The sequence below is a fragment of the Dipodomys merriami genome, unplaced genomic scaffold, assembly GCF_024711535.1.
Source record: "Dipodomys merriami isolate MVZ:Mamm:240054 unplaced genomic scaffold, mDipMer1.0.p SCAF_3, whole genome shotgun sequence".
NCBI lineage: Eukaryota > Metazoa > Chordata > Mammalia > Rodentia > Heteromyidae > Dipodomys > Dipodomys merriami.
This window is the reverse complement of record NW_027204492.1, coordinates 1,942,246-1,961,927: the sequence shown is the minus strand read 5'-3', so window position 1 is coordinate 1,961,927 and position 19,682 is coordinate 1,942,246. Positions and strand designations below refer to the sequence as shown.

Here is a 19,682-nt window from a genome sequence, read left to right as displayed (position 1 = left end):
ATGCACAGTGCCAACTTTCACCAGCCACGCCTCTGCGATCAGCACTGGGAAGCTTCCAGACAGTGGAGGCTTGGCTTACTAGTACCGCCTCAGATCCTACCTCTTGAGCAATTTGGCTCAAACCAAGTCCCTAACTGCCATACTCCCTGCACCCAAAGGGTCTCCGGGAGCGTCCATTCTCTGCCACCTTATACCACCTGTTCTCATGCTGGTGGTACTGGTGGTGATGTGGAACACCCTTTGGATCTGTGGGTCTGGTGCTCACCTGCCCCTGCTCAGCTGCTGAGACTGTGGGCATTGACAGGCTGGAGGGGGCAAAGAGGTCCCAGCAAGGCTGTGGATTTGGGAAGCAATGCTGAGAAGGTTTGCTCGCTCAAGAAATACCCCTGATATACCTGTGATGTGTTCCTGTCCAGGCCTCCTCCCACCCATCCCCACCCCTCACCCCCATGTCCTAGGTCATCTTCTGGCTTCTTCAGGCATGTCCTGGCTCATGGTCCCACAGCACGGACCCTCTCCAGGGACAGATCTCCTACCTGTCTCATGCCCTCCCAGTAGCTCGCCACTGCTTCCCAGGTCTCTCCTCTGCTTCCCAGGTCTCTCCTCTACAGGAAGACAGGCATTGGTCTTTCCTTTCCCAGAGGCAGGACAGCAGGTAGATGGGTGGAGCTCCAGGTGGCAGCTTTCTCAGCAGCTGCCACCCCTGTGGAGGGTTTTCTAGCAGCCTCTGGAAGCTCTACCCACAGAGCACCTGCCAGTCTCCCCACCCTGCCCTCCAGGGACTCACTCTAATGGCCAATGTCTCATGCCCAAAGGAGACCAGAGGCCTGCCCTTTGAGTGCCCCTACTTCTTTCCCGAGCCTCCCCATTCTAGCTAAGGCACAAACAGCTGCAAGCCAGCTGTGAGGGGGATGTGCTGCAGCTGACGCCGGCTCCTTCAGACACAGGCCAAGGAGGTAGAGGCTGGCTGAGATGCTCCTGCTCAGGGAGAGGCAGCCTCCCTTCCTCTCAGTCCTTTTCCTCTTTGGCCCCCTCCTTCCCTCTTGCTCTTTTCTCTTCTTCCTCTTCTCTCTTCCTCCCTTCTTCCCTCCTCCTCTCAAGCATGGACTCTGGTGCACGTCCTCTGCCCTGCCCTCCATCAGCACCTGCCAAATGCTCTTCCCTAGACTGCCTGATGAGGGTCAAGGCTGCTTAGAGAAGGAGGCCAGGATATAGCCTAGCCTGGCCCATGCAAGACCCCTTTCCCCAGCAGCAGAGCTGGCTGCCCACTCCACGAGTCTGAGGCGCTAGACTCTTTCTCAAGTGAAGAGGGCCAAGAAGCAAGAGAAGGGGCTTTCCCAGGCTGAAAGGCAGGTGAGGCGAGTGGGCTGGTGACAGCAGCAAGGCCTTACCCCACCTCTAGCCCTCTGGGGAGGCATACAACGGAGGGCTTTGGACGCCTGTCTCGTGATGGTGTAGAGTCACACATGGGCTGGGCTCTGAACTCAGTCTGTCACTGGTCCCTGGGGCACTGAGACAGCTGTGCATTTGACTCCTCCTCAGGAATCCTAGGGGCCTCAGGAAATTCCTGCTCTTCCTTCCTGCCTTACCCCCACACACCCGTTTTCTTCACTCCCCACCTCCTCCCAGCTGCGGGAGGACAGAGGGCAGTAGGCCGCCTGCTCCTACTCTGCTGGCTGGAAAGATGGCTTGTGCCCAGCCATGCTTCCGCTAGGATCCAAGTTATCCTTGTACTCTAGACATGTGGGACCTGAGGAAGAGAGAAGAAGGGGAAAGGAGGAAGGGCAAGCCCGAGGACTGAGGTGCTGCCTGACGGTTCTGGGAATGAGCCCCAAATTAGAGGGCCAGGCCGAGTGACTCAGTGGGCCCTGGGCTGGGCATGCACTTACAGCTTATTGCAGACTACAAACCACAGACACAAGAACCTTCCAGGCAGGCACAAAAACCATATTTATACAAATACTGCCCCAGATGTATCCCCAACTTCAGCGTGTATACTGGGCTTCCCTCCCCACCCCCTGGTCCCCATGCCAGGTCTTGCTACATCACTACTCCAAGACCCTGCCAGAAACACCCAAGACCAAGACCTGAGGGTGAGATCTGTCCTGGAGAAGGACTGGCTACTGCTTACCTGTAGGATGTCTTCATGCTGCTGTTCCCCAACCTGCTTCAGGGCAATTTCCCGCTTGCCTATTGGTCTGTTCATGCCACCTCCAGGAAGTCTTTCTGAGCCTCTGGTGCTATGTGTGGCCCTAGGGAGGCCAGAAACAAGAGAACCACTGTCTTCTCATGGCATTCACAGTCCTGCCCTGGGAGTCCCCAAAGAAGACCATGACGGCTCCCTCCTGGGATCCCACTATACCCTGAGCACAGGCCTCAGGGCTGTTTCTCCCTGCTAGGGTTCTTGGAGGCCTAAGATCTGTGCAACAGCTCGTGTGTGTGAAGAGATGGGGGGACCCATACCTTCAGCTATCACTCCTCCATCCCCTTCCCACCTGTTTTCTCTCTCTATTGATGGGTCTATGCTGATTATTTCAAATGACTAAGACCGGACATCAATGTGGCCTTTTGCTATTGGGTGCTGTCACTAAGCAGAAGGTTCAGTACGTGGTTTTAGACCCTTTTCTGCCTCTGCCCTGATGTCTGCTGACACGTTTAGCATGAGTGAGTAGATACCAGGGTCCAAATCCAGTGTGGAACTGGGAGAGAGATTAGACAAGGGTGGGGGGCAGAGTTCGGGTAGCTTGAGGCTCCTTGAGACTCCCTAGCATTGGTGACATTACACTTGCACTCACCACAGATACGTTTGAGCATGTATACAGTGAAAAGTAAAAGCTGAATCTGGAGGTGTAGCTCAGTGCTAGCACACTGGCCTAGAGTCTGCTCCATCCCCAGCACTGTAAAGACAAAGGAAGGGAGGAAGGGAAGGAGAAAAGAAAAATTAGTGACAGGAATAAGCCAGCAGACAAAAGCCCTGGTCTGCCTGGGTTACTGTATCATCATCCAATCGCCTTGTCTTGACCATGAAAACAAGTGAACTCAGGGTTCCCAATCTAGACCCATTTCTCTCTTCTCTGCAGCCAGATACTACAGCTGGGCCCTGCGGTGATCCTGGCTCCAGGTAAAATCTTCCTGGGAGCCTCTTTCTTGAGTTGAGGAAGTTCCATTTCAGCCCCTGACTGAGTGACAGGATTCTGATCCTCACCCCTGTCTCTCTCCAGTGGCCTTCCCTCCAGTCCCGCCCCTGACAGCTTGTCCTTCTTCAAGCAATATTCTTTTCTCTTTCTTTTTTTCTTTTTTTTTGGTGGTGGGGCTTGAACTCTGGGCCTGGGCACTGTCCCTCAGCTCTTCAGCTCAAGGCTAGTGCTCTACCACTTGAGCCACAGCACCACTTCCAGTTTTCTGAGTAGTTTATTGGAGATAAGAGTCTTACAGTCTTTCCTGCCTGGGCTGGATCCTCAGATCTCAGCCTCCTGAGTAGCTAGGATTACAGGCGTGAACTACCGTCACCTGGCCCAGCAATATTCTTGTTTGCGCTTCCCTCACCCTTGGCTCCCCAGGGTCACTTCTTGCATCTGGGGCCTCACCTTGGTGTCCCAGGGCAGTCGGGGGGGGGGGTCTCACTGGACAGAGAGGAGGTGCCTTGCTATACATGAAGGCTCACTCTGGCCCTCAGGAAGTGGCTGGCTAAGATTTGGCAAGCTGGCCCACTTAGTCCCTGAAAGTGACCAGAGGAAATGCTCTGCACTCAGAGAGCGGTTATCATGTCCTAGGGGGCCTGCTGGGATTGAGCAAGGAGAATGACTGTCTGGCTTCCTTTTCTCTGAATCAGCGTTCCCAGTACAGCTTCTCCTGCCTTTCAGCTTCTCTAAAGCCTCTGAGCAGGCAAGCCAGGGAGCTCCCCCACCCCACTCCCTACATCTGCCAGTCCCTCCTGCCAGCCCCAAGCTGATTCCCTTCCTGCTGTCACCCAGACAGGACCACTGCCTCCTGTTAAAGGAAGAAAGACTGGAGTAGAAGGAAGGCTTTCAGGGAGGCTGGGAGCCTAGATCAAGCCCTTCCAGAAATCCACAACAGCTACCTCTCTAACCCCAGAGAAACCACCTTCTTGTTTCAGCCAGGCAGAAGGAAAGTTCTGGGTGGAATTAGGACAGAATTTCAGGAGCCACTCACTGGCCTAGTAATGGGAGGCCATATCCCCCTCCTCTCCCATTTCTGCCCTCTCACTTTCTTCTGCCCAGTGAGTGCCAGCAAGCGCCTCAGTGTCCCCATCTGGACAGTGGAAAGTTTGACTGAGTCAGTGCCTGTCCAGAGACGCCAAGGGTCCGTGTGTGTGTGTGTGTGTGTGTGTGTGTGTGTGTGTGTGTGTGTGTGTGTGTGTGTGTGTGTGTGTGTGTGTGTGTGTGTGTGTGTGTGTGTGTGTGTGTGTGTGTGTGTGTGTGTGTGTGTGTGTGTGTGTGTGTGGTGTCCTCTTGAAATCTGCCTGGGGGGGCGGGGTGAGGGGCGCAAGGGGGAGGGGTAAAGCTAGCCCAGCCAGCTACAAGAAAATTGCTCCCTTTGAAGCTGCCAGGGGGGACGGAAAGCCTGCCCCCTCCCTCTTACCCGCCCTCCCTCCCCACTCTACCAGCCCCCCTCCCTTTTGCCTCCCTCCCCGCCCCCTCCCTGCCGTCCCCTCCCTGTCGGCCCGCCCGCCCAGCCTTTAGCCTCCCTCCCACCGCCTCTGTCTCCCTCTCTCCAAGAACTGCCCAGGAGTGAGCTGCTGCTCTCGGTCCACCAGGCCTGATACAGACACTTGGACAGCCTGACATCTTAGCCTACCAACTAGGCAGCCTGCACCTGGCTGCTTCCACACCCCAGGTAGGCCCCCCACCCCCACCAGCCTCACATATGCCCACCTTCCCTTGGAGACATTGGGCTCCATCTGTGCTCACTCTTCTACTCCTGGCTCCTCTGTCCTGTCCCCAACTCTGCTGCCTCTGCTGCCCTGACCTGTGGCCCCGCTCTCCCCAGTGTCCATGGCTCTGCTGCCTCTTACTACCTTTCCCGCCCCTGGGCACCCCCAGAAGCTCCTGGTCCATGCCCCTTCACCGCCACCCTGTGGCCCCCTTGGTCCTTGTCCCATGTCTGTGTCTTCTCCCCACTCTCTTCCAAGCACCTTATCACCCTTCCCTTCCCTCTCCCTTCTGAGCCTGCCCAACCACCAAGCTGTATGGACCGCTTGTTCTCTGCCTTGGGATGTGTGTGCAGCAGGGGGGATGGGGGGGGTTCCTCACTGCCAACTGTCCACCTCTTGCTCTCTGCCTCAGCATGGGCACCCTGCCACCCATCTGGCTGGGTGGCTGGCACCCTAGCTCTGTCAACTGCCCTGTCTGTTCACCAGCAGCCACAAGGAGGACACCCTCCACTTGCTGCCAGCATCACTCTAGGGCTTTGTGCCTGCCGGGGTCAGGGAGGCCCTGGGGCACCCGCCGAGCTCAGCACCCAAATAGTCCCCTGCTGCCCAGGCTATTCCTTGGCATGGGCTGAGAGCCTTGCTTTCCCAGGCACAGCCCAGGCACCCTGCCCAGATATTCCTCGCTTACCACAGGGCAATGAACTTCCTCTGCTTTCTCCTGGGCGAGGTGTGGGTCCACAGAGCCCTAGCTACAGGGGTCCTGGGTGGGCCTGCCTGGGTGCCTCTGTCCTGTCCCTCTGGAATTAGGACTCCAAATGGGCAGCGGACAAGTAGGAGAAGAGGAAATCAGGATACTGTGCCATGTTCTCAGAGACAGCCCTGGCTTGGGGCCCTAGAGGGGCCTGCCAAGGGACCCAGAAGAGGGAGCAAGAGAGAACAGAGCCATCTGGGTGTCCACCAAGTGCCCAGGGACTCTGCAGGAATGAGAGCACCCTTTGGCTGCTCCATGGGTGTGGCCAGGTGCCCATTTGCCCAGAGCAGGCGGAGCTGCGTCTTCACAGCAGAACCGCAAGTGAGGCAAGCAGGGACGATCTCATTGAGGCCAGGGACATTATTCTCCAACAGTCTTCACAGGTAGCCTGCTGTCCTGACTACCCACCAGGAAGTTCAGGTCCTGTCCCTGGGGCTCCTGCCTCTGTGCCTTGTCCTTCCCTGGCCTGCCTGCTCTCTGCCCTGTAGTGGCTGATTTAGATGGGCACAAGCAAATAATTATCCTTAAGTACCAGGTAGAGTCCCAGGGGCCTGCATCCAATGGGTACCGGTGAATACCTCCGGGTAACATATACTCAACTGTGTCTCCCACAGCCTGGGAGAGGTGGGAGGGCAGGGATGCCTTTGTGTAGAGTATGCCTGTATGTGGTGGCTGTGTGCCAGTGGGAAGCCTTTGAGGGCAGATCTGTGGATGTGTATGGACAGAAAGACACACGGCTGCCTTTAAGCCACTAGGGCTGGGCAGCAAAGGCTGGCCCTGAGTCAGGAAGCAGAGAGGGTTCCTGTGGCCAGTTAGGCAGCTGGGTGTGGCCAGCTAGCCTTCGTGGCCTATGTGCACACTGGTCCAGGGACCCAACTTGGAGGAGGGATTAAGTCTGCCATTGCTTCGGCACCATCCTCAGAGCAGGGGCCAGGGCCCACTTTGTGGCTGGGAAGTCTGCAGCAGCTAGGCTCGTCCTAGGGGTCCTGGGAGGAGGAGTGCCAGCCCTGAGCATCCTGTGTGTGCAGGCTGACTTGCCAGCACTGCTCCAAGCCAGTCTCTCCTGCAGCGCTAGGCTGTGGAATCACGGATGGGAAAGGGCAGGAGGAAAGGGGATACTTCCTCTAGCTACATGCTGGAAGTCACTTACAAGGCCAATGAGTATCTCTTCCAGGGACAGTACCAAGTCCCAAGAAGAGGAATTTGGAATGAGGCCACACTGTGCACTTTGCCCCTCTGGAACCTTCCCTAAGGACTTCTGGTTTCTTGGAACTGTGTGTGGGGGTGTAGGGAGGGGATGGGATTCCACTCATCTTCTGGCTTCCTGGGCCCACCCACTCCATAGAGACCGTGTAACATTAGTCTGTCCCAGGAATCACGTGTTCTCTGTCCCATGGGATTCTTAGCCTACCTTTTCCATGTGATGCACCTGCTGGAGCCCCACACCTCTGACAACACCACTGATTATTACAAAGTCTTCCCACAGCCATCACGACCCCCTCCCGCTCCACCTCTCTAGTTACTCCCAGGCCAGAGAGCTTGAGCCCTCCTCCGCATTGCCCCGCCCACCTCCCAGGCTGGCCACCGCCCCCACAGTCCTGGCAGCAGGCTGTCCCTGGCAGCCTAGGCTCACACCTCGGAGGGGAGGGGGTGCAGCCCACAGGGACCTCACTCACACCAAGTGATACAATGTGGCAGAGCTGCCCTCCCCCACCTGGCCACGGGCTGCAGGGTGCAGGGTAGGCACAGGCGCTCTGTAGACAGACCAACCTAGGGTCCAGCAGGCTCTGATGCTGCCTCATCCCTGGCCCACTGGAGCAGGCGTTATCCCCTGACACCTCCCCTCCCCAAGGGCTCTCCTTCCTCCATGGCCTCAGACACTGAGCCAGGGGAGGTCAGGGGCTACAGTATAAGTTGTGACCTATAGAACCTTCAGGGAGTAAGCAGAGAGGAGAGGGCAGCTCAGACTTGCTCTATGCTTAGCTTTTCTCATCTTCTGAAATAACTAGCTTCTTCAGGTTCTCGGGGGAAGGCTGGGGCTTGCTGAGCCACTGCCTCTGGGAAGCGGGAATTTTGTGTTTTGTTCCCCATTTGGAACTGACAGCCTCCTTGGATATTTCTGTGACTCTACGTGCAACCTCAGCCTTTCCCCATTTGTTTTCTTGCCCTATGCCTTCTTGCTCGGAGTCAGAAGAGTCCCAGAAGTGGCCTTCTGTGGGCTTTAGGGGACTCTGACTGCAAGGAGCCCCCACAGTCCTTGGGAGGTGTGAAGGTGGATGGGATCCTAGCCTGCCTGGCTGGCTAAAGAGAGCTTAGATCTCACCTCAGCCAGAGCCCGTGAAAGGGAGTAGGATGAATGTCCTGCCTGGGAGAGACGGTAGGAAGCTCCATACCGAGGAAGCAAAGCGGCTCTCTGGTCTTGGGACCCGGTTGCCCGGCTGTTCTCCTTCCCTGGCAGTGAGACGACACTGGCAGGTGGGTGGTTACGTGGAATCCCCGCTGTACCATTTCCTTACTTTGTGGCCTTGAGCAGGGGTTTGGGGGCTAACTCTCTGAGCTTCGTTTATCCCTCCAGCACGTGTTAAAAGCACAGCTTCCTTCTTATGGTCAACAAGGGGAGGGTGGCTAGGTGAAGAAGTCTGTCAAATCCCTTGCCCTGCCATTGGGAGATGCTAGTATCTTCCCTCTTCTCCGAAGAGTCTAACACATGGCAAGTAGGAGCCTAGATTTCTTCAGTGACCAGGAAGAGGAGAGAGAGCCCTGGCTCAGGTGAAGAGAGACCAGACAGCCTAGAACCTTCAGCCAACCAGCATCATCTTCTGTCTGACTCCAGAAGTGTCTTGGGACGTTAGGGCAGGAGATAGAAAGCTTTCCCTTGATGCACCCAGCCATTGTGACAGCTCCCTTGTGCTTGCTCCTTGAAGCCTCTTGAGAGCGACATTTAGGTACAGCCCATCTCCCAACACTGACTGAGAACATGCCCCAACTCTGTCCAACCACCGCAGCAGTGCCAGGACCATGAAAGGAAACAGCTGCCCTAGCAGTCACCCTTGGGGATCTATCCCATAGCTGCCACGTGAGACAATGGCCATGAGTTCAGTGTGTGGCCCAGATTGCAGATGTCATGGGGCTCAGGGTCATTCCTCCAATCCCCACCTCCACATGCACATTTACATGGCTGTGCACACATGCATGCACGCGTGCACATGCACGCACGCACGCACACACACCCACACCCATCCCCCCCCACACACAGCCTTCGGCAGGGCCCTGGGAAATGCACATTCCTTTGCTCTGGTTAACACTCAAGCAGAGGCTGGAGCCTAGGGGAGATCAGGACAGTCCCAGAGACCAGGCCAGGTGTCACCCTCTTGGTTGAAGCTGCAGACAGCCTGGGTGTTCAGAGAGGAGTGGAGAAGGTCACCCACGCTTGCTCCCTGTCACCCTCTCCCACTCCCCAAATTCCAGAGGCTCAACAGTGCTGTACAGAGGGCAGCACATTTCTCGGACATGCCCCAGCTTTAGCTGTACAGTGTGAGCCCAGCGTCTACTCCTTGGCAGCTGCCAGCGACACATCTGCAGGCGAGTGCCTAAGGCCTGCCAGACCTCCAGTCTTGCTCCTGCCGCCCTTGGCCTTGCCTGAATGCCTGGCACAGCCCCTCCATGTTTTCAGAGGCTGCCAGCGTGTCTTGTTGAGCTGTGACTTGGAGCAATGCTGCATAGAGGACTGCGCTGGCTTTCAGAGGGGCAGACAAGGAGGGCCCTATTGAGATGGTGGCAAAGGCTCCAGGAAGCCCAGCCTCTTCCCTTGCTGCCATCTGCGGTCGCCAAGCTGAGGCTCACCACGATGACCACTTCTTTCCTTTGCTCTGAGGAGGTGGCATCCAGCAGACTTAGCTGGCTTTGATGGAGCTTAAGGAAACCTCCATGAGGGTCTATGAAGGGAAACTGAGGCCCAGAGGCCCCATGGGTGGTGGGGAGGTGAGGAGGGGACGGACTTGATGTAGGTCTCACAGGGTCTGCCCATGGGTTGCTTCCTGTGTGAGGAGACCAAGGATGATCTGCAGCACCCTGGTGTTTACCACCACCAGACAAGGGAGATTCTTCCCCCGGCTGTCCTCATTACCCAGTTGTGAGCCCAGGGCCTCCTACTAGACAGCCCTACCTACAACCCAAGGGTAGCTGAATGAGCCGAGTGACTGGGGGTGACTTGGGAGAAATCAGTTCTTCTCTCTAGGCCTCAGTTTTCTCATCTATGAAGTGGGACTACAGATGCCAGTGTCAGGAAAACATTCTTTCTGGGGTCTCAGCTATGTGAGATCCCTTGCCACATCCTGTAGGCTTTCTGTTGCTGAGAGCATGAGAGGGCTGTGCCAAGAAGCTCACTTCGCCCCCAGCAGTTCAGTCATGAGTCCTACAACAGCTGCCAAACCTTGTCCTGCTTTCATCATGGGGCCCTAGTTTGTGGGCCTCTCAGCCCTCAGTCTCTAAACCTCAGGATGAGCCCAAGTCGGAACCAACAGGCAGAGTGCTGGACTCTTGTCTGTGCCCCTCTCTCAGCCCCTTGGGAGCCCCTTCACTTACTATGACGTCAGGCAAGTCTGCTCGGAGCTGGTGAACTTCCTCTAGGGACCCCATTGTCCCAAGGCTGTACCAGGGCCTGGATATCCTCTCCCCTGGAGGAGGGAGTCCTCGCCCAAGCAGATGGCCCAGTTTTCTGGAAGTGCCTGTGGAGGAGCTTCATCTCTCTCATGTCTGGAAAGCCACGTGTGGCCTTTGAGGAGATTCCTTGGTGGGGACAGACATGTTCTGTGGAGGGCTGGGAAGGTGGCTCAGTGGTAGAGCGCTTGCCTTGCATGCCAGAGGCCCTGGGTTCGATTCCTCAGTACCACATAAGCAAAAAGAAAAAAGCTGGAAGTGGTGCTGTGCCTCGAGTGGTAGAGCGCTAGCCTTGAGCTGAAGAGCTGAGGGACAGCGCCCAGGCCCAGAGTTCACACCCCATGACCGGACCCAAAAAAAAAAAAAAAGAAGTGTCCTGTGGAGACCTCAGCCCCCAAATCTGGAGGCTCCAGGTTGGCTATGGGTAGATGGTCCTCCGCTCCTACCTTCCCCACTGCATTGGGCTTCCCCATCCTCAGCCAGCCAGGTAGACTTGGGTCCCAGGCCCCACCCAGGAGGCGGGTGGTTGGGCAGCTGTGCCAGTCCTGACTCATCCTCCTGTGAGGTAGCAGCTTGAGCTTCAGCTTCAGCCAGGGCAGCCGTGGAGGCAGCTCCTGCCTGGCTTCCATTCCAACTGCTGTGCTGCCTTCGGCCTCCTCTTCCTGCTCTCCCACTGCTCCTGCTTCTCTTGCAACTCCTCGGGTGCACACCTGCACCTGGACAAGGGCCCTGCCTGTGGAAGCAGGCACAGGAGGCCTTGCCCAACCTGGCCCTGCCCTGAGGCTGTAAACCAAGGAGACGAAGGGGGAACACATCACTTAGGTAGGCGAGTTCGGGTCTTTCTACCCACTCTCGGGCCAATGCTTCTGGTGGGGTCCCCTGGGTCCTGCCAGGCCACCTGGGCCTGGCAAGTCTTCCGATGCGGCCATACACAGCATCGCAAGGGTCCTTTCAAAGGAGTCAAGGAGTGAGAGAGGGGGAGCACTCCTCAGTAGGGGGCTTTCTCTGACCTCAGGAGTCTGTACCAGGCCCATATGTATATGCGAGAGGGAAACGGAACTAAGTGTTGGGCTCGGCCCCTCGCCTTGCTATAGGATCTTAGGGCCCAAGGAAGCTACTTGTTGGAGGCAGCTGCCACTCTCATCTGCACACAAGCTCTTCCATCCAGGGAATGGGTGGGAGCCAGGTCAGGCCCCGTGAGCCACTCAGGGGGACATACGCTGGGGAGATTCTCTGCAGCACCCGGGCAGCAGCAAGGGCCAGTTTTCTCTCAGGATGGACAGCAACTGGTGGTGCAATGCTTGTGTCCAGATTCAAACAAGCCTGGAGGTGGCTAGCTCCCTGCAGGTACCAAAGACTCCAAAGCCACAGCTCCTTTGTCCCCTGGGCCTGCCCAGGAAGGCCACTCCCTACAACCTCCTGTATCTTTGCCTTCAATGCTGACACTCCAGGGGACTCACATGGAGCCCGCCCCTTGCCAAACTCTGCCTGCCAGGATGAAGTACAAATGAAAGCTTCTTTGTAGAGGGCTACTTTGAATCTCTGTAGTTCCCTGGTGGCCAGCTAGGTTCCGTGTCCACAGATGCACACAGGCAACCCCAGACATCCATGCTGACTTGACATGGTTTGGTCCACTCAGCAGATGGGGAGAATGAGGCCAGAACAAAACTCGAACCTGTGCCAGGGAGTGAGGATGGTTGGAAAGGAAGGAGGTCTGGCCCTGCCTGAGATGTTCTAGGTGTCTGGGCAGACTAAGCCCTGGACAGGGTCAGTGTTTGCTGGAGAAGAAAGAAGCAGGCAGATGCTGGGGCAGGCTCAGGCAGAGCAGCATCTCCTCCGCCCCTTCCAGCTGCCTCAGCCCTGGGAGCCTGCAGACAAGCCTGACCCTGCCCTGCTACCCTGGTGGCAGCCTGTTCTCCTTGGGAGCTTCTCCAGGGTCATGGGCCCAAAGGAAGGTCAGGGGCAGATCTGGAGTCAAGAGTTCTTGTGTGCTGAGGTCCAGCGGAATGGGGGGGGGGGGCGAGAGGGGGGAGGGAGAGGGAGGGGAGGACAGTGGCCTGTCCCCCTAGCCTCTGCAACCTCATAGGATGCCTCTCTTTCTCCAGCAGGCCTCTGCGCCTTGACCTCGGGGGCCCTTCTCAAAAAAATGTGGACCTGGGGGAGGGGCTCCGGCAGGGAAGGAAATGACTCATGGCCACCTAATTAAACTAATTGCATCACAATTACCCTGAGCCTGAAGCTCTGGAGGGATAAGCTGGGTGGCCTGAAGGGGCTAATGGCTGGATTTTCCCTCTACCCCTCCACTTGGCCTCACTGACACCATCCACCCACCCGAAACACGAAACAGGATCTGGTTAGCTCAGGGGCAGGGAGGGAGGCTCACAGCTAACTGGAAAGACATTTCGTTGCCTAGTGAAACCAAGTCCCGCCTCTTGCCCATCACTCCTCCCTCTGCTACCTCGCACCTACCAGGGTGCGAGGAATGTAGGACCCGGTGCCAAGGCACATATACACAAGTGTGCGTGTGCACACACCACCAGCAGCCATTGATGGTGGAGAGACTGGCAGAAAAGGGGGTGCTCTTGCTGACTTGTGACCCTCTCTTCACCTTTGGCTCCCAGGGACAACCACCATGCGACCCCTGTGGCTCCTCGTGTCTCTGCTGGCCCTGAGCCAGGCTCTGCCCTTTGAGCAAAAGGGCTTCTGGGACTTCACCCTGGATGATGGGCTGCTCATGATGAATGATGAGGAGGCTTCAGGTGCCGACACGACCTCGGGTGTCCCTGATCTGGACGCCGTCACACCCACCTTCAGCGCCATGTGTCCTTTTGGCTGCCACTGTCACCTGCGGGTTGTTCAGTGTTCTGACTTGGGTCAGTCCCTGGGGAGCTGGGGTGGGAATGTACCAGGAGGCTCGGCCCAGCCTGAGAGCCCCAAGTAAAGGAGAGGAGCGACAAGCCAGATTGTCATGTGGTGTGTGTGTGTGTGTGTGTGTGTGTGTGTGTGTGTGTGTGTGTGTGTGTCCCTGTGTGCCTGGTGTCTCCATCCCTCCACACCAGACTGGGTGGCCCCATGTTAATGTTGTGGTACTGGCTCCCAGGGCTGAAGACTGTACCAAGGGAAATCTCACCTGACACCACGCTGTTGGACCTGCAGAACAATGACATCTCAGAGCTCCGCAAAGATGATTTCAAAGGCCTCCAGCACCTCTATGTAAGCCTATCTGAGGAACTGGGAGAAGTTGGGAAGTCTGTAGTTTGGGTTTGGGTCCAGATGGGTTTGCATGCACATATGTGAGGGGTATGAGAGGACCCTAGGGCTCCATGCAGTACTGAGAGAAGCCCGGAGCTGGCTGTAGGGGGCGCTCATGAGGCTGTAGCTTATGTGTATGAGTATAATAAGTCAAGCACACTTAGGTCAGTTCCTTGTTTGGCTGAAATTTTTTTTTTATCTTATTGGTTCCTCCTAGCAACACATAAAGGGCAGATTTCATTATAAACAATGCACAAGTGGGGAAACGGAGTGCAAGGAGTGATAGGCTGGGCTGGGCAGTAGTGACATAGCTCGAGCTCAGAGCTTTACATGGTCGCTGGCTTCTTCTGCATTCTGCCTACAAGTACCGGGCTCAAACATCTCTCAAGTGCCATCAACGAGGAGCCCAGGAGGCAGAGGAGGAAAGGAGAGAAGGGTGAACTGGCTGGAGAGCTGGGACATTTACCTCTGTCACCTCTGCCCCTGCCTCAGGCCCTTGTCCTGGTGAACAACAAGATCTCCAAGATCCACGAGAAGGCCTTCAGTCCCCTTCGGAAGCTGCAGAAACTCTACATCTCCAAGAACCACCTGGTGGAGATCCCTCCCAATCTGCCCAGCTCCCTGGTGGAGCTGCGCATACATGACAACCGCATCCGCAAAGTGCCCAAGGGGGTGTTCAGTGGGCTCCGGAACATGAACTGCATTGGTAAGTGCAGACTGAGCCTAGCGCAGAAGTTATTCCAGCATGGGCTAGGAAAGCGGGGTCCCAAGAAGCCCCAGCAGAGCCCGGTGCACCTCACAGAATGCACTACATGTTTTTTCAGCATATGGTAAAGGGATCCTGGAGGGTAGCTTTAAAGGATCTGTTCAAGACTGTCAAAAGCAGTCTGAAAGCCAAGCTCCAGTGGCTCACGTCTGTCATCCTAGCTACTCAGGAAGCGGAGATCTGAGGATCGTGATTCAAAGCCACCCCGGGCAGGAAAATCCACAAGTCTCTTATCTCCAATAAACCACCAGAAAACCAGAAATGGCGCTGTGACTCAAGTGGTAGAGTGCTCGCTTTGAGCTGAAGAGCTCAGGGACAGCACCCAGGCCCAGAGTTCAAGCAACATGACTGACAAAAAAATAAGGCAATCTGGGCTGGGAAGGTGGCTCAGTGGTAGAGCGCTTGCCTTGCATGCTCAAGGCCCTGGGTTCGATTCCTCAGCACCCCATAAGCAAAAAGAAAAAAGCCGGAAGTGGAACTGTGGCTCAAGTGGCAGAGCGCTAGCCTTGAGCTGAAGAGCTGAGGGACAGCGCCCAGGCCCAGAGTTCAGGCCCCATGACCAGACCCCCCCCAAAAAAAAGGGGGGACTGGGAAGATGGCTCAGTGGTAGAGCGCTTGCCTTGCATGCCTGAGGCCCTGGGTTTGATTCCTTAGCACCACATAAGCAAAAAGAAAAAAGCCGGAAGTGGTAGTGTGGCTTAAGTGGTAGAGCACTAGCCTTGAGCTGAAGAGCTGAGGGACAGTGCCCAGGCCCAGAGTTCAGGTCCCACGACCAGACCCTCCCCCCCCCCCAAAAAATAAGGCAATCTAAGAGTACAGTGTGTTTCTGGATCTTCCTCCAACTGCAATTTAAGGGGAGAGGGCAGCAGAATGAGGGGGAAAGGCCTCAGACTGTGGACTACCACAGGTCCAGCTTGTGGAACTGGTTGGCTCTTCTCACTTTCCTCTTGCTTTTCTGTCCCTAAAGGCAAAAAATCAGGGCCAGTGCTCCTGGGGTTAGTGGTCTTAAACAACTGGGGTTGGCGATGCTCCCAGTCATTTTGTGGAAGTGCTTTCAGGAGGAGGTGGGGGGAGCCGGCAATCTATAGCACCCAGCAGGTGAACTAGGGCCCCAGAAACTGACAGACCCTGCCCGAGTGCAGGGTGGCTCCAATGTTAATGGCCTCTCTCCTAGAAATGGGTGGGAATCCCCTGGAGAACAGTGGTTTTGAACCTGGAGCCTTTGATGGTCTGAAGCTCAACTACCTGCGCATCTCTGAGGCCAAGCTCACTGGCATCCCCAAAGGTAGGTGGTCCTGCTTTCCTGTTCTGCCTCACCCGCAGGCAACACAGTGAGGGGACCTGCCCCATCTATTTGAGGCAAGGCTCGGCAGGGCTCCCCCTCACCTGGGGCAGAGAGGGGGCCCCTGTTCCCCTCCATGTCCCCAGTCCCTGCATTCACCTCTGACTACTCTCTTCTGGGCAGATCTCCCAGAGACCCTGAATGAACTCCATCTGGACCACAACAAAATTCAGGCTATTGAGCTGGAAGACCTGCTCCGCTACTCAAAGTTGTACAGGTGGGAACAGCCCAGGGGAGCTCTGGGTCTCCATCAGCCAGAGGGGCTGGGCCTAGGGTGAGGGAGGGGTCCTCCCAGTCGTCCCGCAGTCCTCTCCTCCAGCCCCTGAGTATCTCTTATTCACCCACCTGCAGACTGGGCTTGGGCCACAACCAGATCCGGATGATAGAGAATGGGAGCCTAAGTTTCCTGCCCACCCTGAGGGAGCTGCACCTAGACAATAACAAGCTATCCAGGGTGCCTGCTGGGCTCCCAGACCTCAAACTCCTCCAGGTGAGTGGAGACAGAGAGCAGGACAGAGCCCAGCATGCAGCTGGCCAGTCACTTCTGATCTCTGAGCCTCATCTCATGTTGGAAGGAGCAGTGTGCACTCTTTCCCTTCGTGCCAGTGCTCTCTGTTTACAAAGACATGTCACCCTCCATCTACGGTATTCTCACAGGGGCCTCCATTCCTGCCTTGGCTTCTAGATGTGTGGGTGAATTTGGTCTTGCCCAATCTTGTTCTGGGCCTAAATCTCTTCCTTGGTTCCATTCACAATAGTAAGAACACTGCCATCCTCACCAGACACCCATCCATGCTGGCCAACGCAGCTGCTACAGCAGCAAGGCCCATGCCAGGTTGAGGACGCCCTCTAGTGGCCAGAGACCTCTTGTTGCCAGTGAACTAATCCAAGACTCCTTGGCTCCACCAAGAGAGCTGCTTCAGGAAGTAGGGTGAGGTGCTGCTAGAAGATGAGTGCCGCTGAGGACTGGGTGAAAAATGAGAACACCTTGAATGAAGCCCTTTCTCCTCTCATGATCCATGGGTTTCCGTAACAAGAGAGGGCCTGCTCCTCTGGGAGCAGCCCTGGAGCTCGGGGATGCAGAAGAGGGACCAGGCACCCTGTGGGAGCCAAGGCACTTTCTTCCTCCATAGATGTCAGGTCAGGATCAATGACTGATTCCTATAACCTCACTCCACCAAACATAATCCCCATTCTATCCGCAGAATGGCCTTCACTCACCATACACCATAACTGGCACACAAATTATGGCCAACACCTATCAACATACCAGCACCCCAGTTTCCCTCTTCCCCAAAGCATGAGGAGAATCGTGGCCCTCAAAGGGTGGTGCCACTACACTGAACTAAATGATGCCCAGGAAGCAGCAGTGGGGCCTAGCATGGAGGCAGGCCCCAGTGCCTCCCGCGTCTGCCCTCCATTTTGCCTGCAACCCACAATACCAACCCAGGTTGGAACAGACTGGGAAGGTGGTTGGGGACAACTGGGCCCTGAGAGCAAGCCTTGACTCAATCTCTCTGTCTCCAGGTGGTCTATCTGCACTCCAACAATATCACCAAGGTGGGCGTCAACGACTTCTGCCCTGTAGGCTTTGGAGTCAAGCGAGCCTACTACAATGGCATCAGCCTCTTCAACAACCCCGTGCCCTACTGGGAGGTGCAGCCAGCCACCTTCCGCTGTGTCACTGACCGCCTAGCCATCCAGTTTGGCAACTATAAGAAGTAGAGGCAGTGGTGGCCACTATGGTGGCCCCAATGGGAGGGGGGATCTCTGAGGAACACAGATGTCCCAGAGAGGAAGGCAAAGCAAGGAAGAAAAGCCCCCTCCTTTGGTTCCTGACCCCAACTAGCTGCCCCACCACAGCCTCTTCCTGGCTCCCAAGCATGCAGGTGGACACAAGACCTGGCCTCCATCACCTGCTCCCCTCAGCTTCAGAGATGCATCACCCACCCACTGGGGTCACTCAGAGAGGCACCCCATGAAGCTTTCTTCCTGTTCATCCTCAGACATCCTCAGCCTTAGGGAAAGATGGTCCATGGGTCTGCAGGGCAGAAGGAGTTAGTGGGGTTGGAGACAGTAGACTCCACCATGGCCATCTTCACCCGGACACATGATCCTTCTGTCATTCTCCTGGGCCTTCCTTGCTGCCCTTGGCTGCTTTGGCTTCAACGTCACCATCTGTCCATCCCAGCCATCTTGGTCTACCAGCCCCTGGATTGGCCTCTCTCTCTCTCGCTCTCTCTCTCTCTCTCTCTCTCTCTCTCTCTCTCTCTCTCTCTCTCTCTCTCTCTCTCTCTCTCTGTTACACACACACACACACACACACAGACACACACAGACACACACAGACACACACACACAGACACACACACACACACACACACCATCTGCCCTGGGCTGGCTCTGCTTTACATCTCCTGCCCAAACAAGTGTGGAGGCAGCTGTCTCCTGGCCACTCTTCCGAGGTCTTGTCTGCAGCCCTGGAAGGGCCTGAAAATCGGAGGCCCAGATCCCTCCATAGATTAGCCAGGGAGGTGACCATGCTCCACTGGGCCACAGAGGCAATGGGAAGCCTTCTGTCCTTCCAGGAGGGGTCCAGCTTGTCACCAGAGTCCCGAGCACCGGGTTTCATTGGCCCGACCCCTCTCCCTAAGATGGCCAGGTCTTGCTTCCTCTCCTCCTGATCCCTGCTCTGCTGGGGGTGTGAACAGCCACACCCAGCTGGAAGGGCTGCTTCTGAAGTCGGCTGATTTTCAATTAAAGAAAAAACTGTGCAATCTGGCTCTGTGTGCCACTGGTTGTGGGCTGGCACTGAGGATCAAAAAGAAAGCAGACTCACGAGAACCCACCTCATCTACCACCTAGGCTCTGCTTCTCCAGCCCTTCCCGGAGTGCCTGCGCTTTGTCTTTGTTGTCGTGTCTGCCCTTAGAAGGCAGTTCTTCTTACCCTCAAGTCCAGGGCTGGAAAAGGTTCCAAGTGACCAGACCCAAGGCCCAGGATCTGACCACATCCCCATTCTTTCTAGGCACTTCCATTGCTTCAGCCATCCTTAAGCTGGACTCCAGAAACAGATGAGGCCCAAGGGGGCATCTTTCTTCCTCCTCACCCAGAGTGTTTGTCTAGCACCTGCCAGCTGTGGGCACCAGGCTGGACCCCCTCCCATCAGGAAAGGAGCTGCAATGTAGTAGAGCCCTGTATGCTTGTCTTGACAGAACTCAGAATAATTCCAGAGCCTGACTAGTCACGGCTGTGGGCAGTCCCCATGGTAACACTTGAGAAGGGGCAGAGGGAATGAACCTATAGAGCAAGGGCACTGTAAGTGAGGCACCCGCCTATGCCAGCCTGGCTAGGCTTTCCCTGCTCCTGAAGTGCTTCCATAGGGTCCCCCTGGGTGCTGGGTCACATCATGGGCTCTGCATGCAATCAAAGCATCCACTTGCACCCAGGGAAGCCTGGTCACTAGGGACACAAGGCTTGCTTGGAAGGGGACAGTGCCTAGAGCCATGCCCTCTTGGAGGCAAGCCCATTGGGCTGAGGTGGCCCCTGGCTTGACCTGCAGTTCTCTCTGTCCTACATAAGGAGCCTCCTGGTCAGCTGGAGCTCCCCTGAGCGGCTGCGAGCAAACAGCAAAAATAGAGCAGACAGGGCCTGCATGGGCAACAGCCCAGGGGAGGTGGAGCCCAGAGGTGGCTCCTCACACACAGCCCTTACGCCTGGCCTGGCACCCGGGGCACCTATCGTCCCTAGGTTTTTCCTTTTGGGGATGGGAGGCGTCGCTCGGCGTGGTGGCCCAGCGATAGAATGTCACTCGGCAGCATCATAGCACTATTCTGGGGCATGTGTTCCACAGCCTGGCAATCTCTGCTGAGCTGGGCAGGCGCAGGGCAAGGGCACTGGCCAGGGGCCAGGAGTCAGGGCCTCAGTCAAGTCCCTTTGCTGGTGTGAAGAAGGAGCAGTCAGAACCTTTAGTGAATTTCTTTGTGGGTGCAACTGGGGTGCCAGGTCACATTCTGCAGC

At 56.3% G+C, this 19,682-nt stretch overlaps 1 protein-coding gene across 1 annotated transcript; it reads left to right on the top strand.

The window, feature by feature from the left end:
* The first annotated feature begins 4,741 nt into the window (after window positions 1–4,741).
* Bgn (biglycan) lies at window positions 4,742–18,445 on the top strand. Its single transcript, XM_070039533.1, has 8 exons — window positions 4,742–4,857; window positions 12,926–13,177; window positions 13,405–13,517; window positions 14,049–14,262; window positions 15,497–15,607; window positions 15,788–15,881; window positions 16,016–16,154; window positions 17,192–18,445. The coding sequence occupies exons 2-8, from the start codon at window positions 12,937–12,939 to the stop codon at window positions 17,387–17,389; spliced, it is 1,110 nt and encodes a 369-aa protein (XP_069895634.1). The 5' UTR covers window positions 4,742–4,857; window positions 12,926–12,936; the 3' UTR covers window positions 17,390–18,445.
* The last annotated feature ends 1,237 nt before the right edge of the window (window positions 18,446–19,682 follow it).